This window comes from Pecten maximus, chromosome 16, assembly GCF_902652985.1.
Source record: "Pecten maximus chromosome 16, xPecMax1.1, whole genome shotgun sequence".
NCBI lineage: Eukaryota > Metazoa > Mollusca > Bivalvia > Pectinida > Pectinidae > Pecten > Pecten maximus.
This window is the reverse complement of record NC_047030.1, coordinates 21,591,323-21,616,721: the sequence shown is the minus strand read 5'-3', so window position 1 is coordinate 21,616,721 and position 25,399 is coordinate 21,591,323. Positions and strand designations below refer to the sequence as shown.

At 35.1% G+C, this 25,399-nt stretch overlaps 1 protein-coding gene across 1 annotated transcript; it reads left to right on the top strand.

Annotated features, from left to right (window-relative positions):
- The first annotated feature begins 97 nt into the window (after positions 1-97).
- LOC117344940 (condensin complex subunit 1-like) lies at positions 98-25,399 on the top strand. Its single transcript, XM_033907825.1, has 33 exons — positions 98-191; positions 1,464-1,586; positions 2,251-2,326; positions 2,686-2,744; positions 3,491-3,669; positions 4,786-4,937; positions 5,309-5,436; positions 5,796-5,919; positions 6,926-7,196; positions 7,927-8,001; positions 8,511-8,645; positions 9,617-9,707; positions 10,047-10,236; positions 10,535-10,657; positions 11,137-11,207; positions 11,862-11,980; positions 12,281-12,534; positions 12,971-13,055; positions 13,611-13,747; positions 14,717-14,849; positions 15,473-15,557; positions 15,965-16,171; positions 16,469-16,662; positions 17,047-17,158; positions 17,866-17,989; positions 18,641-18,796; positions 19,373-19,550; positions 19,963-20,057; positions 20,642-20,722; positions 21,258-21,441; positions 21,759-21,897; positions 23,524-23,706; positions 24,047-25,399. The coding sequence occupies exons 2-33, from the start codon at positions 1,469-1,471 to the stop codon at positions 24,178-24,180; spliced, it is 4,392 nt and encodes a 1,463-aa protein (XP_033763716.1). The 5' UTR covers positions 98-191; positions 1,464-1,468; the 3' UTR covers positions 24,181-25,399.

Genomic DNA, 25,399 nt, shown 5'->3' with positions numbered 1-25,399 from the left:
ATATGAATTTGATGTTTTCCAAACTTAAATCACGCATCATATTTTTTTTCCAAAAGTAATAAATGAAAATCAATCCAGGACCAAGTGCTATTCTTTGATTTCATTGGCTACTAGATAAAAGGCGGAAACTTCGAACGAGCCAGAGGAACTAGAAAGACTCAAAGATTGTTGATGTCTTGTATTGACAACTGGTAAGGACATACGAATTCAAGTATCATTCTTCTGAAAGAATTTGTATGTGGCCGATGAGGTTTTATTAATATATGTATACTGTACCACTTATCCAGTGATATCGCGCCAACGTATACGTACCATCAACCACAGGTACTTGGGGTCAGGAACTAACAACCAGAAACGGGTGTTTTTTTTAAACGCGCTATATAATCGATTCCAATGTTGTATCGGTGCATAAATAGACAAGAAATGATGTTACAAATTAAAATTGGACAATTCCATTATAACTTTAGTTCCTGACCCCAAGTACCTGTGCCATCAACTTTCAATTCGTACCAAAATTTTCATTTTAGTACTGTACGTAATTACAGATCTTAGCCCGAGTTTTCTCTGGTGCTGACACCATCTGTGTTGTAGGGCTAGAGTACAGAGTTTCAATGAATATGTGTATTGTTAGGTCACGATTATTTACTCAACGCTATTCTAACAAACTGATATTCTTAAAGCTTCTGAAACAGCATCGTAAACTTATACTCAGATTTGTAACACAATTTTGTAAAAGCAAAAGACATTATTTTATAGCATTATAATTTGTTGGCAGTTTTCACTGGGGAAAAAGTTTGTTTGTATATTAGAGCTAAAAAAAAGTTTGTTCCTTTAAGATTACAAAAAAAGTTTGATTTGATGCATTAAAATGATTGGAAGAATCCAAAATTCAAAAATTTTCATGTGTAATTTGTGAATTTCTTCATAATTATATGCTCAAAATTATTGTGAGAAATCTATTCATAGCCTAGATTAATTAAAGTGATTGTGATGTATTAAATTGTTGTTTCATTTCAATCTGCATATAACAGCTAGTATTGCTTTATTTTATCAAACTTATTGATCACACCAAAAATACTTAATTATCTCCCTTTACTAAGTGGGCAATCTTAATTTTTTGCTGATATTTGACATACCGGTATATTAGATCTGTACAAACCCTAGCATATGTGAACTAACATTGAAAATACAACTTATCATATATAAGTTAACAAATATATATATTGTTGCAAAATCTGAAATTATTGTAAAGATAAAAAGCACAATCAACGCTGGTGAGCACTTTGAAATGATTTGAAATATTGCATGCTTTTTTTGTAATGAACATTTTTCAGATCATTGTCTATGGCAAGCTGTTTGCGTTTTACCCATATAATTCAGGTATCTGTATCTTGAATATGTTGTTCATTGTATGTCAATGCAAGCTTAATTTCAAACCCTGCAGCTTAACTATTGTTTTACAGCAATCATGACGTTTGAATTCCTTATCCCTGTCGCTCGAGACGACCTGCTGAACAAGACGAATGTGTCTCAGTTTGTTGTTGATGAGGTGTTGTCACCTAGAGAGTTACCAGGGGCTTTACATGGTAAGTCAATCTATTGAAATTCATTTAGGGCATTCTTCATGTAAATGTATACAGGGATTTTCCTACAATTTTTCAACTGGGTCTCGGGGTCCATTGAATTGGGAATTTCTACGCAACAAAATGTGACATTGAGAAAACTAAAAAAATAGCAAAATACATGTACATACAAATTTCAGTTTTTCTTTGATGAATATTGATTTTGTTATTTTTGATTTCATTTTGTTATCTATAGCTGATTTTTTATTTTTCAAAAGTACCTTAGTAAAGGTTTTTGTAGATAAAACTTAACTTAATCATTCAAAAGTGACTTCAAATTCAAAATTGAGAATTTTTCAGTGGCAAATTGGGAATTTTCACAAGATTTTTTTAGGGGAATGGGTCCTTTTAACAGACCCAGTTTCTATTGTAGGGAAATCTCTGGTATACCAGCTGGCTATTGTCCTTTTTATATGCCATACTAACGTAGAACTCATCCTGATTGTTTTAACTGAATGTGATAATAAAATGCAGAAGATGCTCCTAGCCCATTACCTATGGCAACATTAGCAGTAATAATACTGTATTTTTGAAGTTTTGACCACATTTTATTTCTTACATCTAAAATGTCATTGTGACTTATGATAATTCACAACTATTGAAATAAGATAAACTTTTTTCTTTACAGAACTGAAGACAAACTTACGGACTCATGGAGCTCGTGTAATTCTGGAAAATTTTGATGTTTTGTTCAGTGTTCTGTGGTAAAGTATAGCATTTTATATTCAATAAGTTAAGAAAACGTATTAAGAACGTATATACATTTACACGTACCACTACAGCAGTAAAAAGGAATTTTTTGGAGGATAAGGAAATGCAGTTCATTTTTTGATGTATTTAATGAAGGGGTGTACCAAAGAACATATAGTAAGAACCAAGAAGAGCAGAAATAGGAAATGAAATGGATCATGCTTTTAAATAATTTCTTACTGACTTGCTTTAGAGATGTACATGTATTATGTTTTCAAATAACCCTAATTTTTTTTTTAAATGTACATAACTTAATGCTAAAATAAGATATAAATATCACATGATTTTATGTCAATTAATTTGTTATTTTTAGTCTACAAAGAGATCTTGCCCATGAATTGAAGGAAGATGCTTGGGAACTTGTTGTGAATAGTAAGTCTTACACAATGTTTTACCGATATAGAAATAAAAATACTGTGTATCAATTATTTCAGAAATCAAATTCATATATACCAGTAAGTTATCTAGCTCTAAGCTTGATTGATAGATCTCCCAACTTTCAGTGGTGTTTAGGAATCCAAATTTGACTCCATGACTCATGTGTTTCGTGTAGTGGTATACGTACTTGGCAACATTTGTAGAATCTGCTAATCTTAAAAAAAGGATGTTAAGTATGGAAAAAAGTCTTGTTGAGAATATGATATTTCAATTATAATTTTTGTTGCCAAAAGCCAATAGCTCTGTGGGTGCCAGCCATGTAACCTCGTGAAAATCCGAGGTGCATGGTTCGATGCTTCCTACCTGTGTCGGTTTGTGTTTCTTGGGAAGCTGAGAAAAGAGCCAGTATGCACTGTCATGGTTGTGTCCTTAGGCAAGACACTTTACCCTAATTGCTTTGGATGGCAGGTGAAGGGCTTCCTGTATGTTGTTCAGTGAGGTAGAATTCAACTACTACAAGGAGACCCCGCCTTGAAATATTTTTTCCTTAAAATATCGGTATGCATGTATTGCAATATAGTTTCCAGTAGGTAAACTCACCCCCTAATTCTATTATGAGGTATACAATGTGAGGCGAGCTTTGTACCGATGATGATACTCTTGTCTGAAATATTGACATCATTTTTTGGTCCCAAGCTGTTAAAAATTGGAAATGATAGTGATTTATTTTTTCTGTTTAGTTGCAAAATCCTTGTCAAATGACCTTGCAAATATTCTGGAAGATGAACCCCCAGTTGCGGAGGAAAAACGGAACAACCTTAACATGGTCAAGATGGTGTGCTACCTTCTGTGTCAGTACATGGAAATGTTGGATGCTGATGACTCCAAACCAAGTGCAACACAGTTAGTTAATGCAAAGGTAGATATTTATGAATAGTTATGAGTTCCTACTGGTAAAACATGGGGGAACTATTGGTTTCCTCTCCATTAAGCTGTCTGTCTGTCCGTCCGTCCGTCCAATCAGTTTTCCACGCTTTTCTCAGCCATGCTTCAAGGTATGTTGGTGAAAGTTGGTGTGTAACTTCAATATAAATAGCTACATATCATGTTCGAGTTTCATGATTTTTTGGTGAGGGTCAAGGTCACTTATAATTTTTAGCGCCGGCCGGTAGGGGAAATATCGTTTTATTAATATCCAGCATGATTGTTTTTATTAATATATCTTGAAGATGGGTCATAATAAGATTTTCTATTTCAAGCAGAAACTAGCTTTCATGCTTCTCTCTTGTCAATATTATGGAATGAGTGTACCAGCTATTTATATCAAAGATTATCAATTATAATTGGTTTTCTAAATTTGTCACAGAATTGCCCTTTTGTAGAAAATTTATGTACATCTCGAGAACATTTATTACAAGTCTTAGCCTTTGTTATCAATATTTTTAATACTGAACACAAACAAAGCATTTAACTGTTGTTTAATGTTTAAATCTCCTAAATCACTTGTAAATGACCAATGAATGTATCTGTAAAATACAACATCAACTACTTCTCTGTAACATTACAAAAATATGCAAAGCCAAAGATTTGTGAGCACTTCCAGAAATTTTCAATTCATTGCCTTTTCAAAATCATCATCAATGATCAGTTTTATTTAATTTTTTTTTTCTTTTTTTTTTTGACTTCTGATTATTTTCCATCATCCACCCTCCACTTTGTTAAAGGGGGTATATTACAATCATTTGTCTGATAAGCTTGTGTACAAGATATCTCTTGAACCACTTGACAAATTTTGTTTATATTCAATTCATAATATTCAAACATAAAATTCCACACCGGAAAAGATTTCAGTGGTCATTGGTCAAGATTAAATGTCAAAGGCTTCAAAATAAAAAGCTGGTGTACAAGGTATGATGAGTTGGCTATCTATGTGAGCCCCTGCTCACTTTGCTCTTATGCATAAAAAATATTTCTGTCTTAGATGCAGATTTATCTGCCCAAGTTCTATGATTTTGTTGTATTTTTTCTTGTGTAGGGCCGGGCTAAGACCAGCAAGATGAAGAAAGCAAGCACAGGGATGGATTGGGACGAGGAGCGTGGAGTGGGACTTAAGGCCCTACTGCATCTTGTATCACTCAACCTGCACAGACTGTGGGACCCACCCATTCCAGACGAAGAATTTGTCAAGTATGACCCAGATCATAAAGCAGTAACAGGGCGGAATGTCATGTTGTCGTGTTCAGGATTGAGTTATGACATTTCAGTGAGATAACACTATAAAATGCTTCACCATCTGTGGACACATGACCTGATCCCAAACTTTTTAAATGGCTCACATGGCCCTTTCTTCTCTGCAATTTGAGTAGCATTAAAAAAGAATGAGTCTTGTAGGGATAAGATGGATGTTTTACTGGAATACTGAGTAAACTTTGTTCCAATTATATCCTCAAAAGAAAAGAAAAAATCTTAGAAGAAAAAACTTGTGATACATTCACTTCTTTTATTCCTCTTATGATGGTGGTTGGATGGAAGAGTGATGCCTCTTTTGTTTCTTTCAGCTTGGTTACAAATTGTTGTTACAAATTGTTCGAAAATCCTGGAATGTCATATGCCTCTGCAATGGAAACAAGACAGGTGATGAATCGCATTCTGGCTGTCATGGTGAAAAGCTACAACCACAGTTTGGGTATTTATTCACTCTGTAATAATTTGTGTGTTAGAGATTTGATTGATATTTCAATGGTTGAAAATTGATAAGAAGTTGACCATTTTTCGTTCATAACATTGTTTTGAAAATCATCTAAAAAATGACAATACTATGATGTATTTCGTATTGGATGTATTTCGAAAATGTGTGAACAGCGAAACTTTCTCCAGGCATGAGCATTGCCATAATATTTGTATTTGGTGACAACACACATCTTACTATTGGCCATCATTCTGTATAAAGACTTAGTTAAATCTGTCTGTGATAAAGTGTCATATCTGGGAGAATATATCTAATTAATTGAAAGTTAGGTAAAGATGTATTAATACCATTCCCAGGTTGCAGTCTAAAATTGGTACAGCTGGTCCAGCACTTTGAACATCTTGCGGTTCCCCTGGCCCAGACGCTACAGGTCATTACTGAGGAGTTTGGAGTGAAAACTGTTCTGTGTGAAATAACAAGGTAAATGTATAAAAATTATTTTCCAGGCACAATTAGTGGAGCTGTAACAGACTCTAAAAAATCTGTTAATCTGAATTAAGATTCTGCCAGCCAATAAACTCATAATATTTATTGAATACAGTCCTTGTTGAATGGCCAATCCAAAATTTATTCCTATGAGCTCACTGGGATGAGGTCCAGGGAAGCTATTGCTATACTGTCAGCATCATCAGCATCCATAGACAGCTAGGCTACAGTCTTTATAAAACTGTTATGTCAATACTAATAAGGAAACAGTTTACAGATATTCAATATATATTATGTTCCTTGTGACAAGGCCTTTCCATTGGTGCTAGCAGCTACATTTGTGGACCTGCTGACCTTGACTTTGACCTTTGACCTACATTTAAAAACTTTAACCGTGGCCACAGTATGTTAATCGTACATTACAAGATATGTTTTACATACCAGTATGAGTTCCTTTTGACAAGGCCTTGATATTGGTGCTACATTTGTGGACCTGCTGACCTTGACTTTGACCTTTGACCTACATTTGAAAACTTTAACCGTGGCCACAGTATGTTAATCGTACATTACAAGATATGTTTTGCATACCAGTATGAGTTCCTTTTGACAAGGCCTTCATATAATTGGTGCTACATTTGTGGACCTACTGACCTTGACCATGACATTTGACCTGCTTTTGAAAAAACTATTTCCGAATTTCATCCCACTCGGCGATCTATGTTGTCTTCAGACAACTCTTGTTATATGTTTACAGTTAACCACTCAAAAGGACATTTCAAGAGCAAGCAAACATCATCAGACTGGTTATGTAGCATTGTTTAAAAACAACTTGCTCCACATATTATTACACCTTCATTGAAAAAGCTTATAAAATAACAATTGATGTGCAGCTTTGTGTTTTCCAAAGATTTCATTAGGTACCATAGGTACACTTTTTAGGATAGATGTAGTCTTGAATAGGGATAATTTCTGTAGACATTCCACTTCTACATTGTTACAGGGAAATAGGACGTCTGGCCCCAGAGGATGCAGCGAAAGATTCCTCAGGAACTCGTAACTGTTCCACCTTCCTGGTGGAGATTGCTGACAGGATCCCAGCTTATGTTCTGCCCAATATGAGTCTGTTATTGTGTCACCTGGACAGTGAGCCATACATCATGAGGAACTGTGTGTTAGGTGTGATCGGGGAGATACTGATGAAGGTTCTCAACAAGGACAGTTTGGACGACAAAACCAAGGCAACACGTGATCAGTTCCTCGACAATCTGGAGGTGAGAGCAACAGTAACTTGTACACTGAACACTGCCCCATTTTATATATTCATAGTTTGTTAGTCCCCTGTCGGTGAAACCAGGGAGGGAGAGGGGGACTATAGGTTTCTTTCCCGTCTGTCTGTCCTCTCAGTTTTCCGCACTTTCTCAGTATGTAACTTCAGTATTAGTAGCTATAGATCAAGTTCAAGTTTCAGTGTTTTTGGGTCAAGGTCACTGTTACTTTTTTTAGTCAGTAAGGAACATGTACTGCTTCAGCATGCTTGTTAACTTTTTTCTGCAAGCACTTGAAAATCAGTTTTTAATATTGGGGTCCTTGCTCTGTAGCTTGTAATTTCCCTTGTATTGAGTCAAACTTTGTTTTCTGCTTAATTCAAAATAAAAACCACTTCTAACAATAAAAAGTAAATATATATTATATACTCAGTTGACCTCGAATACTCTGGATATCTCGGAAGTTGTTTTTCACGACTCCAATGACTTTGAGAAAATGATGTTTGACTTTACTAATAGACTAGCTCCAAGTCAATGATATCAGTTTATAGTTCAAGGATATCAGGTCAATATCCAGCTTAACACTTCTATAAATAGAATCATAAGGGCAAATCTTCTCAGTTTACTTAGTATACTGTAATTTTTGTTTTATAAAGTGACAGCCAGGACCATATCTCTTGTAGTAAATTTCAAATATCTTAGAAGTCTGTTTTATATATTTGGTTTTGTATTACAGGATCATGTCCATGACACTAATGCCTACGTCAGGAGCAAATGTCTGCAGATCTGGATAGCAATCGTAAATGAAAAGGTAAATGTACATGTATGGTAAAAAAAAAGTTATTAATCATTTTCAAAAGTCAAAATCATACTTTTTGATACATAAGTGAGAAAAACTGGTCACAGACAAAAAAAAACCCAGTTGATTTTGACAGATGTTTACTTTCACAATTCTGATTCAAATAACTTGAGGACAAAAACGAGTCTTGATAATTGGTTTTCACTATAAAAAAAAACTAATTAACTTGTGCTTAGAAGAATAATTCTGAAGTATTATTTGTAATATAGAAATACCTCGGGTAAGAAGGTAGGAAAGGTGGATAAGAAATATCTACAGTGACATTTATTTGATCAGAGAATATTACAAATTCGTTGTTAATCATTTAGGATTGCATCCCTCACAAAAGTCAGTACACCTGTACTCTTACTATTTTGCATGTAGTGCTGTATATAGAATTAAGTAAACTTTGCTTTCTTCTTCACTTCTACATGGACTGACCCATCATAGATTTGTATAACCATTATGACATGACTTTCCAGTGCCTTCCACTCAGTCGACAGGTCAGCCTGACCACTCTGGTTGTCGGCCGACTCCAGGACAAGTCCAGCTCGGTCCGCAAACAGGCCCTTCAGTTGATCACCAACCTGTTCAAGTGTAACCCTTATGCAGCCAAGGTATGTGTCTACTTTTCCTATATCCCATTCGTTTAGAATCGGCTCATATAAAGACCAATTAATAATTTTACTTCTATCCCAGAGCTTTTTCTCTCTGATTTGGGAAAGGGCCTTTTTGTCTCATTTTGGGAAGAAAATTGGGAAAGATTTTTCGAGGAGTAAACTGAAAATTTTGGGAATTTGGCTTAAATATGAAATAATATCAATTGGGAATGGGGCCCATTAACAGCCCCAAAAAGCCTGAAGAAAAAGCCCTGAATCTGGTAGATGAAACGGCCAGATTGCCTCAAAAATTTAACAATTTTGCTGTTTACTTAATTGATCATGTATAACTATTCTAGTAACAGCACCCAATAAACATCAATTTGTTTGAACCATACCCAGATTATTCCTTACTGGGCCCTATATAAACTTCTGCATGAAGTATTGATCATTTTTTATTTAAAATGCACAGCGCTCTGAGATAGTAACTTCAATTTCTTATGTGTATTGAGGAAAGTTTGTTAAATTTACTGTCATGTTGAATTTTTTTAGTTTAACTTGACAAGATTATCATTGAAATAACACATGTGTCAGTTATTTGCACACTAAAGCATGGTAAAACAGTATCAGATCAGCATGTATTCTCTCTCAGGCAATCTCCTATATGTTGAACAATCTTTCACTATCAGTATGAAACATTATCAGGGCTATTCCATTAAAACATCTACCTGACCCCAGGACTCCAGAATGAATCACTTCTGTGCACGGTTCAGTTTCCTACTTCTTAGTTCTATTACATATAAAGGAAATTATAAAAAAAAAATCTTAATAAAAACTGGAGTCCTTGGGTGGGGTAGATATTTTACTGGAATAGCCCTCAATGGTTTTATACCAATTTGAAAGTGAAATTTACATGTTAATACCTGGTACATGCATCCTTTAATACCTTAATTACTGATCCTGAAGTGATATTTCTGTGTTCAATTCAGTTTTCAGTTAAAGAACTGGAACAGAGTTATGAAAGTGAAGCTGAGAAGTTGAAACAGATGATGAGAGAGGAGGTGGAGAATGGTGGGCAAGGTTTGTACCACAAGAATTAGAAGCCCGATACTCATTTACATAAAAATTCATAAAATATTCTGATTGAATACAAATCTCTTCAGTTTATATTGATACTAAGGTCAAATGAATTAATGGCCTACAAATTGACTTTACAATTTTTGTTTGATGGACATGAATTTTGCAGTTTTAAACAATTCAAATCGCCAAGATCAGTCCTGCTATTATGATTGAATTTATAACCTACATTGCATTTGGAGGTGACCTTATAGTAGTTAAATGCATATTTATACTCCTACCTGTTGTAGATTTACTTGTATGTTGTGATATTGGCTAGTGTCTTTGTATCCTGTCTGATAGGTAACCCAATGATGGAAAAGTTGGAGACTGAATGGCAAACAATGGAGATCAAGATAAATGAGGCTCTGCTTGACGAAGGAGAATCACAGGACACAGAGAAGGCAGAATCTGGAGACGAGGAGGAGGAAGGATCACAAAAACAAATCAAAACTTCAGATGCTGTAATAACGGACGAGGACAATCTGGACAGGTGTGTGGTATACATCTCTGGTTAGAAATTTTACAGGGAAAAAAATGATGTACATTTAAGTCTAACTTAAGTCCTTGCGAAAGCTATCAATCGGACTGCATCCTGGACTATATTCATTAATGCACTAGATTTTTTCATTGTAAAATTGGGACAAAACTGTTGAGGTTGAGCTTAATTGAAAGAACAACAAAAATTGGTTTATAATCATTTGTAGGTTGCCTGACTTTGCTCTATAAACATATTTAACATTGTAAGATTGTCCAGTCAAAATGAAATAAAATTGGTTCGTGTTTTATAGTGTAACAGCAAGAGTTATGTCCCTTCTGAAGGAAGAAAAGTGGTGTGCTGCCCACAAACTGATGACAGCTATGGTGATGACTTACCCAGATTCTTCTAAGGAGGCTTCACAGGAGAGTGAAAGGTTGTACAACACATCTAATCTCACATTTATTTCCATGATCAATAAAGTTTTGTTGATTTTGAAAATGAATTTCAAGCTATATTATGCTACTATAATAATATTGTTGTCTCTCAAAGAAAATTCAATGAAGATCAAAATCTTGTCAAAGTTAGCAATTTTACTGGTGTAAATGAATTTGTCATTTTGAGGAAAGGGGGAAAGTAGGATTTATGAATTTGTTTATATAAAGCAACAAAACACCAAGATTTGATCTTTTTCCAAATGTGATCCATTACAAAAAAGATGCGTGAATGCTTCATTTTGGCCAAAGTTACATCTGATATTAACCCATGATAACAGTTTATTGAAGTCTGATCTAACTTGCCATTTTATACTTCTTTTCAAGTAATATTTGAAAAAAATACTTTGATATCTTTAAAGACGTTTTTACTTTTAACAAACAAGTGTACATGTAATAACTTTGTTGCTTTATTGAACAGAACGGATTCACAAGAATCAAGTCAGGAAGATGGTACCAATATTATCCAGTGTCTTAAAAAGTTGTTCCTCAGTGAGTATTTCATCAAATTCATACTGATCAAAGTTAGATTTTTAGGTGCTGTGAAACAGCAACCTTAAGCGATCATCACCAAATTTTGCTAGAACAAACTCATTCGGAACTGTCAGGGAATCAAAATGTCCCTTATTTCTATGATAAATCCCAATGAGTTCAGGATGAAACCAGAAATAATTTTTCCCAAAAAATGCTTACAACCCACTAGACAATCTTGTTTGCATAGAAATAGAGGGTTGACTTACTAAAGTCTTTATAAATTCAAACATGTTTTATCAAATGCTTTTTTAATTAGTACACAATAGAATGGAAATATAACTATCCCCATTTTTATCTTATTTAATGATTAACATTAAAAATCATAAATTTTAAAGGATTTAAATATTGTGCTTTAGATTTGAAAAATGGATTATTTGAAAAATGTGTTCATCAGCATTAATAGCAAATACTGACTGGTTGTACACACTATGGATAAGGATATTTTCAGTGACTAACTGGGTGAACACACTATGGATAAGGATATTTTCAGTGACTAACTGGGTGAACACACTATGGATAAGGATATTTTCAGTGACTAACTGGGTGTACACACTATGGATAAGGATATTTTCAGTGACTACATGAGTGTGTGAATGTGAACATGTTTTATAGGGCAGAAGAGCATTAACCTAGAATTGTCTGAAGATGCTATCCAAAGTCAAATGTCTGAGGACCAATGTGGGGCAGTCAGCGACATGTCCAAACAGCAGGTGCTTGTTTGGTACTTAAGGGTAAGTAGTAGGTGTTATACTGTGAATCCTCATCTTATACTTTGTGGTAAGCAAATGTCTGATTTTGATGCCCCGCCATTTTATTTAGAGGAGGTGTATAGTGTTACCCATGCAATGTCCATCCTGCCACGTTCCCAATCTAACAATGACTTATGCATGTTTTCATTTGCTTTCTTAGCATTTTAAGGAGTTGTGCCTTTTATTTAAAACAAGAAATTGTGAAATTTCATCATATCTGGTGAAAATGGTTGTCCTGCTATGACCATTATGTATTACATTATATGTATCTTTTTCCAACAGGACACACTTGCCTTTGGTGTGGAAACAGAAAAAGCCTTTCCCATCATCTGTCGCCTGTTGGGATCGGAGAACGTATCAGATGTTCTAGGCGCTGTAGATTTCTTTGTGACTGGGTTTAAGTTTGGTCTATCCTCAGCCATGCAGGGAGTACGACGCATGTTGCCACTTATCTGGTCGAAGGAATCTGGTGTCAAGGATGCTGTTGTTGATGCCTACAAAAAGATGTATCTGTCTCCTGAAGGCAACAGTCAAAGGTCAGAGGGCAAGGATGTTGAACTTTGTAATGTACAGGTTCAGAAATCATTAGGGGTTTAAGGCAAGCCAGAGGGTATCAAGGGAGAGAATATTAGGGAGATGTCAATTGAGTTATGATGAGTAGTCTAGTCCTATGGTCAAGGACCTAGAAAAGTAAATGTTCAGAAAGCATTTGGGATCTAGGGAAAGTCAGAGGGCAGCATATAAGGGTGAGAAAAAGATATCAAGGGAGTCAAAATGGGAAGTCTGCTCTACCATTTACGGGATGAAACGAATATGAGTGTGATTTCTATGTAAACTCTCTGTGTGAGATAATTGAGTTTCAGGTCTCGTGAAGACAAGACCCAATGAAATGCTTGTTTGTCTGGTGTGTCCTTTCTTCAACAGACTGCTGTACAGTAGAGTGTTTCTGAATGTGACATGTTTTTATTTCAGAGCGTGTGCCCTAGCTATAGTGAAGAACCTGACAGCACTGAGCTATGGCGTCACCATAGGAGATCTTACCTCTCTCGAAGGCTTGGTATGACACAAATATTTCCCGTTACTATTGGAAGAATTCTTCAAACATACATTATATGGTGCACTAAAATTTTCCCATATCTCCAAATTTAAACAAATTAGCACATTGATGAATTGAAAAATTGCCAAAATCACTTTACATGAATATAGAAACAGTTTATAGAAGATGCAATTAGCACAATCTTAATTTAGCAGAATGCTTCTAGTGCAAAAAGTGCTAAAATTAGATTACCGCCAAAATATGTATCTTTACAGTATGCTGATTGCTGACATGAAAGTTTTTGTTCCAGAAATTCGGAAGGCAATTTCTCTATAAAGTAAAATTCCCATGTTGTTATAATCTCCACCAGATTTCCTTTAAAATAAAATGCAGTTCAGTATACACGACAATTGAAATAGGATTCCCTAAAATGAGAGTAGTGATGTATAAATGAATACGGTAGTCAAGACTGTTATACTTAATCAAGGTTTTGCCAAAATTAATGTTTAAATGTAAACAATGATGGATGTATAACATGATCAAAAAATTGAAATGTCAATTTAACCTGTTGTGTAGATGATGGAGCTGATGAAAACAGGAGACCTGAACAGCACTGTGATGAAGATTCTTTGGGAACGCTTCACACTCAAGATCCCAGACACATCAGCCGAGGACAGCCGATCAGCAATCTTACTTCTGTCCATGGCAGCAGGGTATGTTACTCAGGTCTAATGAAAGGTTATTTTGCGGCGATGTTCTAAAGAAACTTCTTTCTCACATGTTATGTAAGGGTATTGGGGACTTGCATATAAAACTATACTGGACATTGGTATCTCCATTGGTTTCTAGAACAGAGGCCTCCGATTGGTAAAAAATTGATCTCAAATTTGGTAGTTTAGGTTTGGAGGTATGATAAGTTTACAAAATGGAGAAATCTGATTGTTAGCTTACTGGCAGGTGAACTTATGCCATAGTGCGTTGTCCAGTTTTTGTGTGTCTAACGTCAACTTTTCCCTTTAAACAACTTCCCAATAATTGAGACGCCAGAGACAAGTTTGAGTTTTCTCTGGCTCTGGAAGAGAACGGTAATTTTTATCTGGAGGATAACTACCATAAACGTACATATTTTAACGATTAATTTTCAATAGCACTTTTCGTGCTGGAAGCATTGTGCTAAATCATATATGATTGAACTAAATGCACTTTCAGGGCTTAATTTTTCTGAGGGCTTTCTGGGGCTGTTAATGGGCCAATTCCCAATTGGAATTATTTCATTTTAAAGCCAAATTCCCAAAAAATCTTTCCCAATTCACCAATTTTCTTCCCAAAATGAGACAAAAAGGACCCTTCCCAAACCAGTGAGAAAAAGCTCTGACTTTCTATATGTATATACTGTTTGGAATAGAAAATAATTTGACTGTCCCAATTCATCAATGTGGTAATCTGTTAAAATTTGGAAATGCACTCAAATCAAATTTACATTGTAATAACTCTGCATTCCTTCACCCAGCATGTTACAGGCCACATGTAAGGTCTCTGGGTAGTCCGAGTTTCCTCTGGCCCTGACACCATATCTGTGGCATGGTGTCAGACTTCACTTGCAACGTTATGCAATGGAATACTTGTCTGCTTAGATGTATTTTATAAAGAATGATGAGAAAAACTATATATGGCATTTCCAGAGCTGATAACACAGTGGTACGAAGTAACATCAACGTGATGGTGAGTGAGGGACTAGGACCTCGGGCAGAGTCGGACTTCATCCTGGCCAGGGACACCTGTCTGGCACTCCTCAAACTCTCTAACTCTAAGAGGGTATGTACCAACATGTTTTCTGTGGATATTTAGAATATACAAGTCTGTTATTGAAACATACTGGTTTTTGTGTTGATATTTAGAATATACAAGTCTGTTATTGAAACATACTGGTTTTTGTGTTGATATTTAGAATATACAAGTCTGTTATTGAAACATAGTTGTTTTTGTGTTGATATTTAGAATATACAAGTCTGTTATTGAAACATACTGGTTTTTGCGTGAATGCTGTACAGTGAATCCTGCTTACTGTTAATATGATGTTTTGTTTTTAGGGTAAGTTTCTGGAGTTTAAGTCTCACAAACTAGAACTCTTATGGTCATTACAACTACAAAATAGGGGTGGACAAAGGTGATAAAACAAGGAAATATCAACATATAAATTGATTTTGTGACATTTGAAATAAGAAAGATACAATTGAAATTATTATTTGGGTTGATGTTAGTATTTCACCATGGTCATCACTAGCTTTGATTACTCTGTTTATTTTTTGTTTAACAAATTTGTTCCATTGTTTATATACTTTTGCTTATTTAAAGAAGAAGCCAACAGATTATTCAACTGTTTAGTGAGATGATTTTTTACCTGAAATTTTCAGCAGTAAGTGTTGGGATTTTTTCAGATGAAGGGCCAGGTGGCTAGTAAGCCGTTCCGTCTGCCCCAGGACCACGAAATATTCACTAGGCTGTCACACATCCTTGTTAAAGGTTGGTTTACATAACAATTACCTGATAAGTTCTGATAACAATAGAAGTAAATTTAGATACCAAAAATCATCAATGAACTTTGATGATGTATTTTGCTGTAACACAGGTGTTGACAATGTATTTTGCTGTAACACAGGTGTTGACAATGTATTTTGCTGTAACACAGGTGTTGACAATGTATTTTGTTGTAACACAGGTGTTGACAATGTATTTTGCTGTAACACAGGTGTTGACAATGTATTTTGCTGTAACACAGGTGTTGACAATGTATTTTGCTGTAACACAGGTGTTGACAATGTATTTTGCTGTAACACAGGTGTTGACAATGTATTTTGTTGTAACACATATGTTTGCGATGTATATTGCTGTAACACACATGTTGGTGATGTATTTTTTTTGTAAAACAGGTGTGGATGACACAGAGAACCGATACTGGATCCCCCTGGCGGAACAAGCTGTTAAAGTCATATACAAACTCTCAAATCATCCGGATACTGTGTGTGGAGAAATTATCCGCAAGGTTATCAATGAATTTCAGAGAATTAATGAGGCAGATAAGCCTAGCGACACACCTGTAGACACCGCTAGCGACACACCTACTGATACCCCGACAGGTTAGATATCTTTCAATCTTGTTATTGTAGACAATTCTGATCTGCAATAGAAAAAAAATGTACTTCCCTGTAAGTTTCAAATTAAATGTATGTCATTAAATGGACTGTGGACTTAATTTTGGCATCTACGGACATTTCTTGATCGATGCAGATGAAAAAAACACTCCATTACAAAATACCTTCAAATATTTTATGCTGAACATGAAATAACTATGAAATAATGATTCTTGTTTTATTCCCCCATATCATACACCCCTATGAAATGAGATGTAATTTACCAAATGCATTTCTTTGCAGAAGATGACCCATCAGCATCTGTCAGTCAGAAGTCTGTAGTGGTGCTCACTCGTGTCCTGTCACTGGCCGGACAGGTGGCCTTTAGTCAGATGGTTTACCTGGAGAGTGATGTCCTGGACGAACTAAAAAGGCGCCGTGCTGGAAAGGAGGATTCAGGCGTAACTCCAGCTCGAAAAAACAAAAATAAAGCCCGAGTTAGTACATCAGCTTATTGTCACATATATTAAATTTATTATCCTAAAGTAGAGCATACATTTAAATCAAATGGGATTGCTGATTTCAAATTTCCACTTGATTGAAGTGTTATAATCTAAGTCTAAATCAACAAGTTTACACTAATAGGAAATGGATCTGTTATTTTTAAAAAAAAAACTTTATACCTGAGTTATTTCGAAGCAATTTTGCAATTTCTTCCACAAAAGTATATGAGAAATTCAAGCTTTGAAAATATATAATCTTTCTGATTGTGAAAAGATGGTGACATCTTTGGAACTGATTTTTCAGATCACCTGATGTAATATTACATTATAATGCATTATATTTATACAATATAAACAATGTAATTTCTACCCTGACAGGAGAGTAGCACTTCTGAGGGCATCGAGGAGGAGTTGGGTTTAGCTGGTGCGGCTGCTGAAGATGCGGAGGCAGAGTACATTCGTAAAGTCTGTGAGAGAGACATTGTCACAGGTATAATGTTAAATCAAGTAGTAAGACTATACCAGTACCAGTAATCCAAATTGTTACTCTCTATGCTGACTTTAGATACTATACAACCAGCAATAACTGTAAAAGTAAAAATCTTGATTATTAATAAGTGATTTACAGACACTGATAACACATATTGCCGGAGTATGGACCTTACACATTACCCTGTACATGTTACAACTTCCAAGGCCACACCAGGACTGATTCTATCAGAGCCTGTTCTCCCAGTTAAACCAAAAGTAATTATAACTACTTCAAAGATGGTGATGGGATGGTCAGCTAATGAGCTACAGTAATATGGGTTTAGACACATCCTCATGGATCACCTGACACCCGTTGTTACTAAATTTAATTGACTGGTACAGTACTGGAGCTTTCGAGGTCAGATATGCGCTGACCACATGTTTGACCCTGGGTAGTCAATTTCTCCTTTTAAAACTAATCGTGTGGGGTACATGTGTTTGTTATTCTTTTTTTTTCTTTTTTTTTTCAATTCATTTTTTTCCAAATGACCTGAGATGTTTATGAAAAATGTCAGACCTAGTGATTTTCTGTTGAATTCAAACAACCTAAAAAAAAGGCTTAAGAACCAAGTATTCAATTTCATTTAGCCTATTAAGTTAAAATTTCATGAAGTAGTCTTTAAAATAATCACTATGACTATATTTAGTGTTTTATGTTGTTTTAAGGTAAAACTTTACTCGGTGCCCTGGCTCCTGTGATTGTAGCTGTGTGTACTAACCAGGCTAAGTACACGGACCCAGAACTACAGTCTGCCGCATCACTGGCCCTGTCCAAGTTCATGATGGTCAGGTAAATACATATGAACAATTCTGTCTCACATAAAATAAAAAGCCAGGAAGGCATGACTGGAGACCGGGGTTACTGACCGGGGCAACAGCTGCCCTTTAAAACTTTAAAATTTTGCATTTAAACATAGTTAAGCATCTCGGTGCACCCATCATTTGTGGAATATTATCCAAAATATTTGGTCCAGTGACTCTGGATATTACGGATGACATGGTGCTCACATTTGGACAAAAACAGAAATTAAGTGTTTGCTTGAATTTCATATTTGAAATATGCACAATTCTTGTAGTGATGTTATCAGAAATCAACTCAGGTGAAAGAGCTACATTTTTTAAATGACAAACGCATACATTTTTTTACTGGAAAACCTGGTCGAAATTATAATCTGTACAGGGTTCAGACTGATTAGAGTCATGTTTCTCGACCTAATAAGTAAGAGAATTGAATTTTGATGTTTAAGAACATTTAAACTCTACAGATAGCTGCCATATTTGTCCCCATGTAAAACTGGGACGGAGCAGGCCTAAGCTTCCTCTGATCCTTTAGTCAAATTTGAGATGGTTTTGAAGGCAATGATAAAATTAAATTTAACCTAGGTTAAGTAGTTTTGACTTAATCTGAAAGAGGAAATAATTTAACTTTTGTCAATTTCAGTTCTGAGTTCTGTGACACCAACCTACAGCTGTTGTTTACTATCCTGGAGAAGACCTCTCATGCTACCATTAGGGCGAACATCATCATCGCCCTCGGAGATCTCACCTTCCGCTTCCCCAACATGATAGAACCATGGACTCCACGTATATATGCCAGGTAATCCACTCACTACACTTTAACTAAAGCTAAGACATAGTATAGGGTCTCCCTAGTTCTAATAATCGCAACGTGGAAACATACTTCATGCGTATAATCTGATAACCCAGAGTGCTACTAATCATATTCGGTACACTTGTATGTGTAGATTAAGAACATTATTATTGTTTTGAAGTTGGTCTTTCTGAAAAGGCTTTTTTTTTCTTTTTTTTTCTTTTTTTAAATGTTGTTCAAAGTTCAAGTTTTACCTTAATTTTGAAGCAATATGTATACTACTAATACATTTTTTGAAGAAGTTATGTTGTCATTTTCAAGGAATCTATTTAACGAAACAAAGATTAGCTCTTTGAAAATGTTAACATCACTGACAGTAAAGTGAATGCTTCATTCTATTTTCTTAGTTTCCTCAGTAACACAAAGCAATAAAATTGTGTCAAGAGATTTATTGTATTTTTACAACAGCAAGTACATTTATTAAGTACTTGTGTAATTCTTCAAAGTTTTGTCTGATGCAGTTGGAAGAAAAAAATAAAACATGCTTTTAAAGAACTTACGATAGGCATGGTTGTTTTACAGATTGAGGGACGAGTCAACGTTGGTGAGACAGAACACACTCCAGGTCCTCACACATTTGATACTGGATGACATGGTTAAGGTCAAAGGTCAGATCAGTGAGATGGCCACATGCTTGGTGGACCACAATGAAAAAATCTCCAGTTCGGCCAAAATATTCTTCACCGAGTTGTCTAAAAAGGTAGATAGTGTCAAGTGTATGTTTTCATTTACTGCTTAATTGATTTGGTGCAAATATGATCAGTTTGTGAAGTTACTTTTACAAGATTTGCATGTCATAATCTTTAAGTGTGAAATGTACAAAAACCTGCTGTTTTAATTTATGTGACTAAAACTTTGCTTGGATCTTTGAATTTTTCATCATTTAAACTATATGAATTATAAAAGTGAATTTTCTGATTAATTGTTTACAGTATAATGAAGTGGTTGGTGAATGACTCTATGGAAGTTTGGAAGCTTTATCTTGAGAAGCCCCATTAGTATTTATAAGCTTGAGCAAGTTTTCTCTATCATGTTATAGTGTTAAATTAATGTTTAAAGATAGCATATCTTATAAATCTCGGCTAGAAATCAATGTAAATTACTCATTTCAGGGAAATGCTATCTACAACATCATGCCTGATCTTATCAGTCGCCTGTCTGATCCCGACGTGGGCGTAGACGAGGACCACTTCAGGACAATACTCAGGTAGGCTTTCTCATCAATTAGTCAGGAACTAAATTTAAACTCGAGTACACACTCATACAAAACAAGTATTAATATAAATATTACAGAACAGTGTTGAATGTGAATTTAAACCAAAGAACACACTTTTACAAAACAGTTATTGATATAAGTATTAAAAAAAAAAAAAACAGAACAGTATCAAATGTGAATTTAAACCAAAGAACACACTTTTACAAAATAAGTATTGATATAAATATTACAGAACAGTGTCGAACGACCAAGATATTTCTTTATTTGAAACCTTTGGGTATACATATGTCAATTCAAATGGGGATATTGCAGCTCTTGAGTTTCAATATTATCTAACAGTTCAGTAAAGCTTTAGACACTCTGCTGTTGTTTTCTTTATTTCATTACATTTGTATTTCAAGAAATTTCACTGAACAATCTCTCCATTGTTGTGACATGTCATATACCCTAGGTATATGAACCAGTTTACCGAGGGTACTTCAGTATTTTACTCTCACACCAGGCTAAGTTTACTCTCACACCAGGTTAAATATAGTTCATCAGGATTTTTCAGCAGGAATTGATTTGTGTTTCAGATACCTGTTCGCCTTTATACAGAAGGATCGACAGTGTGAGAGTCTGGTGGAGAAACTCTGTCAACGCTTCCGGGCCGCCAGGTATGTTCTTACAGGACTAGCTACACAATTGTTGTGATCGAGTTAATTAGCTATAGGAAATGTAATTGATATAAGTTATAAAAAAAATTTAAGATATGTTTTAATAAATATTTTTTTCAGAAGTAAATATGAAATCATTACCAATTGGACACAATTCGACTTACAACTGTTGACATGATTCATATCAGAATGGTCCTTTATACAAAAAGTTAATATTTTACTTAATATTATGATAATTAAAAATGTGTTTTCAGACTATCATTAATATTATATACCCTGGGTATATTCTGTATAATAGATAGAAAATACACTTATGTTTATGTAATATTGATTTCATTAAGCTTTCTAAAATTCAATATGAATCTTCATGTAAGGTCCTCTATCTATTTCTGGTATTCTAACTGTTATATTACAGTTGTACATTAACAATGTCGTTACTATTCTATTGAACATTTTAAAGTGTTGTAATCAACTTACAAAGAACAATGAGAGGGAGAGGGAAATGCTGTTCATACATAACCTTTGGTATTTGTAGGAATGAGAGGCAGTGGAGAGACCTGTCATTTTGTCTGTCCATGCTGTCCTACAATGAAAAGAGTCTACGTAAACTCCAGGAAAACTTCATGTGTTTTGCTGACAAGTTGGCTGATGATGATGTCTACTCGTGCTTCGTCTCCATCATTTCTAAAACTCAGTCAATCTCAAAACTGGGACCAAAGGTAACACTGATAGGGAGTTCTTTCTTCAATATTTCTGAGGATGGAATGAAATTGTGTGGAAATTTTAAAAACCAAATTGAAAAAAAATTGGGCTTTTCATAATTCAAAACTACATAATTTGGCTTCAAAATTTTGTTGAAACAACATTAATTTGAAATGTCAAAAAAAAAGAAAAGAAAAAAAGAAAACAACCTTTCTTTTATTACGACAAAGTGTACAAATCTCATTGGTAATAAGGTTCAAAATAATATGGTATACATAGCACATTTTCCTGTTTGAGCCCGTATGATTTACTGTATGTCCCTCTACAATGACAGGCAACTGCTGTCGCTCCTCTACTGACGGAGTTGGAGGAACGCCTGGAACGTTGTCACAATAAGGGGATGGAGGATGATGAAATCGCACAGAAAGCAAGCCAAGCCAGTCAGAAAGGCAAGACACCACACAAAACTCCAGGTAAAACATCTCAAAAATCAGTGCAGATTAAGATAGCATTGTGATGAGTTATTCAGAATCTGAAACTAATGCACACTTCCTATACACGTCATTTTAGCAATGTGTCTGGGTGTCAGGCTTCCCTGTCCAGCTTTTTAAAATTTATCTATTCTTTGGAAATTATGAATCAAGTTTATAACAATTCTTGTGGGCCCATTGGGTATCAAGCAGAGGAAAGCTTGAGTACCAAGAGTAAACTGCTTTACTTCGGTCCGATTCAGCTTATGAACTTGTCATAATGAAAAAGGGGTGAGGGAGGGGGAGCCGGCACTTCATCCAGGGCCTTTTCTCACTGGTTTGGGAAAGGACCTTTTTGTCTCATTTTGGGAAGAAAATTTGTGGCAAAGAGTTTTTTTAGGAGTAAACTGCAAATTTTGTGAATTTGGCTTAAATATGAAATAATTTCAATTAGGAATGGGGTCCATTAACAGCCCTAAAAAGCCCTCAGAAAAAGCCCTGTCATCGTATGTTTTCAACTATTGGATAATGTCCTGTTGATAGAAAACAGACATATTTCAAAACATTGATAATTTTCCCCATACCTGACGATACAGGTATACATGTCGATATACATAAACTGGTAAATCCACTAATTTTAACTCGGAGTTTCCAAACATTTTGAAGCCATATATGTAATGTGAATCACGTCATTAAAAGTCTCGCCGGAAACTAAACAATTACAAAGATTGAGTTTATCCCCACCCCAGCAATATATTTTTTTACACTTTAATTCAAACCAAACTTCCAGTATTCATGTCACTGGTAGTGTTGGGAATCGGTTGAATTTTTGTGATCGATCATCACTTGTGTGTAACCAATCGATGATGGATTAAAATCGATTAATTTCCAAATGTATTATTTTTTGTATTCATGTCTCAATATTTTGTGAAATGCGTTCAACAACAATTTCAATAACTAATTAATTGTTATACCTACATGTATACTATCTTTATACCTACATGTATACTATCTTGAAAGCGGAACTGTGACTTACCATTGAAGGAATACGACTTTCTGCACATTTTACAAATAGTTTTCGTCATATTTAAAGTATCAGTACTTAACGGACCTTCTGCTTCTTGTTTTCATTAAAAACCAAAATGTTTCCATAAAACAGACCCTGCGCGTTTACTGGGAAGAAAGATTGTATACGTTAACGTTGCTTCCATAGCTAGTCGCTTATGTTCTCACAAACAAAATCTTAGTCATCGGTACGTTTGCATTCCCCCTAGTATTACTACACTGTACCAGTTAATGTGATGCTTGATTTTGTATGATACAAGCATAACCATTTCCGGCAAGCGACTGTGTTGTAGACATTGTCAAGCTGAATTTGCGTATGTTTATCTGAAATCCGGCTAATATATTTTCATAAAACCTGATGTAGGGCACTTCCGACGAAACTCGATTACAGATTTCTCACTCGATTGATTGATCAAACGTCTCAAACAAATGATACTCAATGAACTCGATTAATCGGAACACCACTAGTCACTGGTGATTCAAACCAGACTTAATTTGCATTGCAACGATTTAACACTGTTCTTAGAAGTAAAAAGCCGATGTTTTGCTTGTTTTTATTAACAGCTCGGAAAGGCAAGGCTGGGCGACGCGCTAAAAAGGTGATCTCGGACAGTGAAGACGATGAAGATGAGAATAAGACGCCTATTGTAAGACGACAGACACAGAGGAAAGCTAAGCCTAAAGTATCTTTTGACTCGGACGAAGAGAGCGATTTGGAACTGTTTGATCTTGATAAATCTTGTACAGGTAAATATGACCATTTAACATCGTCTTGTACCTGTAAATGTGGATTTTTGTTTCATATTTCGCACATATTTTATTTCTCTCAGCAGAGATACATGGGCTGCTAGAATTGGGGAGGGGTTGGATTTAATCATTTTTGTTAAATATGGATAAATCTTATACTGAATTTCATTTTTACAGGCAAATTTCAAAATGTGTACATAATTAATATTAGTATATAGATACGGTATCTTGTAAAAATCCATTATACAGAATATGACTTTATACAGAGTATGACATTGCCATTTTAAGACTGTCACTTACCTCCAAGTTAAATGCATTAAATGTGGTCTCTGTTCTTCAGAAGACAGTCAAGAATCTGCCAGCCAGAAAACTCTAGAATCGTCAGATGAAGATCTTGTGCCTGTCAAAAAACAATCAACCCGGGGTGGAAAGAAAAAATCAAGGCCTCTTCTGATAGTCAACTCTCCAAGATGAAGCCATATTTTTGACTCTATATCCAGATTGCTGATGAAATATTTTTAAGATATTAAAGAACATTTCTGTGAATGACAAAATATATTCAGGAATTAGAATCAACAGGATATTTCAACCTCAGAATCCTCAAGATGACCCTGGCATCAGATTTTCACACTATGTCATCAATAGGAAAGCTATACTGTTTTCCATCTTCTCCTATTTTCTACCTGCTTACTTTTCCTTCCTTGACTCTCTTGACTCATTTCTTCCCTATAGGGGGCCGCTGTGGCCGAGTGGTTAAGGTGTCCCGACACTTTAACACTACCCTCCACCTCTGGGTTGCAAGTTCGAAACCTACGTGGGGCAGTTGCCAGGTGCTGACCGTAGGCCGGTGGTTTTTCTCCGGGTACTCCGGCTTTCCTCCACCTCCAAAACCTGGCACGTCCTTCAATGACCCTGGCTGTTAATAGGACGTTAAACAAAAACAAACCAAATCTTCCCTATAGTACACAGATGCCTGGTGTAGACATTTCATGGTTTCTATATAACTAACATCACATGTACTTGTCAACTTCATCACACATGTTTTAGGTTCAGGATCAAATGACATTAAGAACAATGGGTAGATTTGCCAGAGTAGAAAAATTTGTTCATCTATGTAAACTTTCCTCTAGTCTTTTACTGATTCTCTACACTATCCGAACATATTTTCTCTTTGTGTTTGAGAATTTCATATTCTGTATTTATAACTCGAAGTTAGATGCACAAATCTCTAGATTTCAGAAGTGTAATCAAATAAGCATAACCTATATACACAATAGTTATATTTACCCACTTGAAAAGGTTTTCTTTACTGTTTGTATTATAAGACTTCAGCACTCCAAACCAAATATCAAAATATCCTAAGTCAAAACACTTCTATATGACTACTCACAAAATATTATCTTGTTTCATTATAAAATGGTATTAGAAATTATCAGAAATGAGATGTAGTATGCCATGTAACCAGATACCTATTGAGTGTGAGCTGAGGATTTCCTTCCGTTTGTATTACCTGTTTCACCACTACTTACAAACAATACCACCATTAAACCAATGTTATAGAGAAGCACTAACTCACTACACTCTATGAATAGGAGACTGTTAAACCTTTGAATATTTGTTTAAGAATTTTAGAATTACACATAATGTATCTTATCATCAATTGGATTAACATTAAAATCATGACAACCTCATA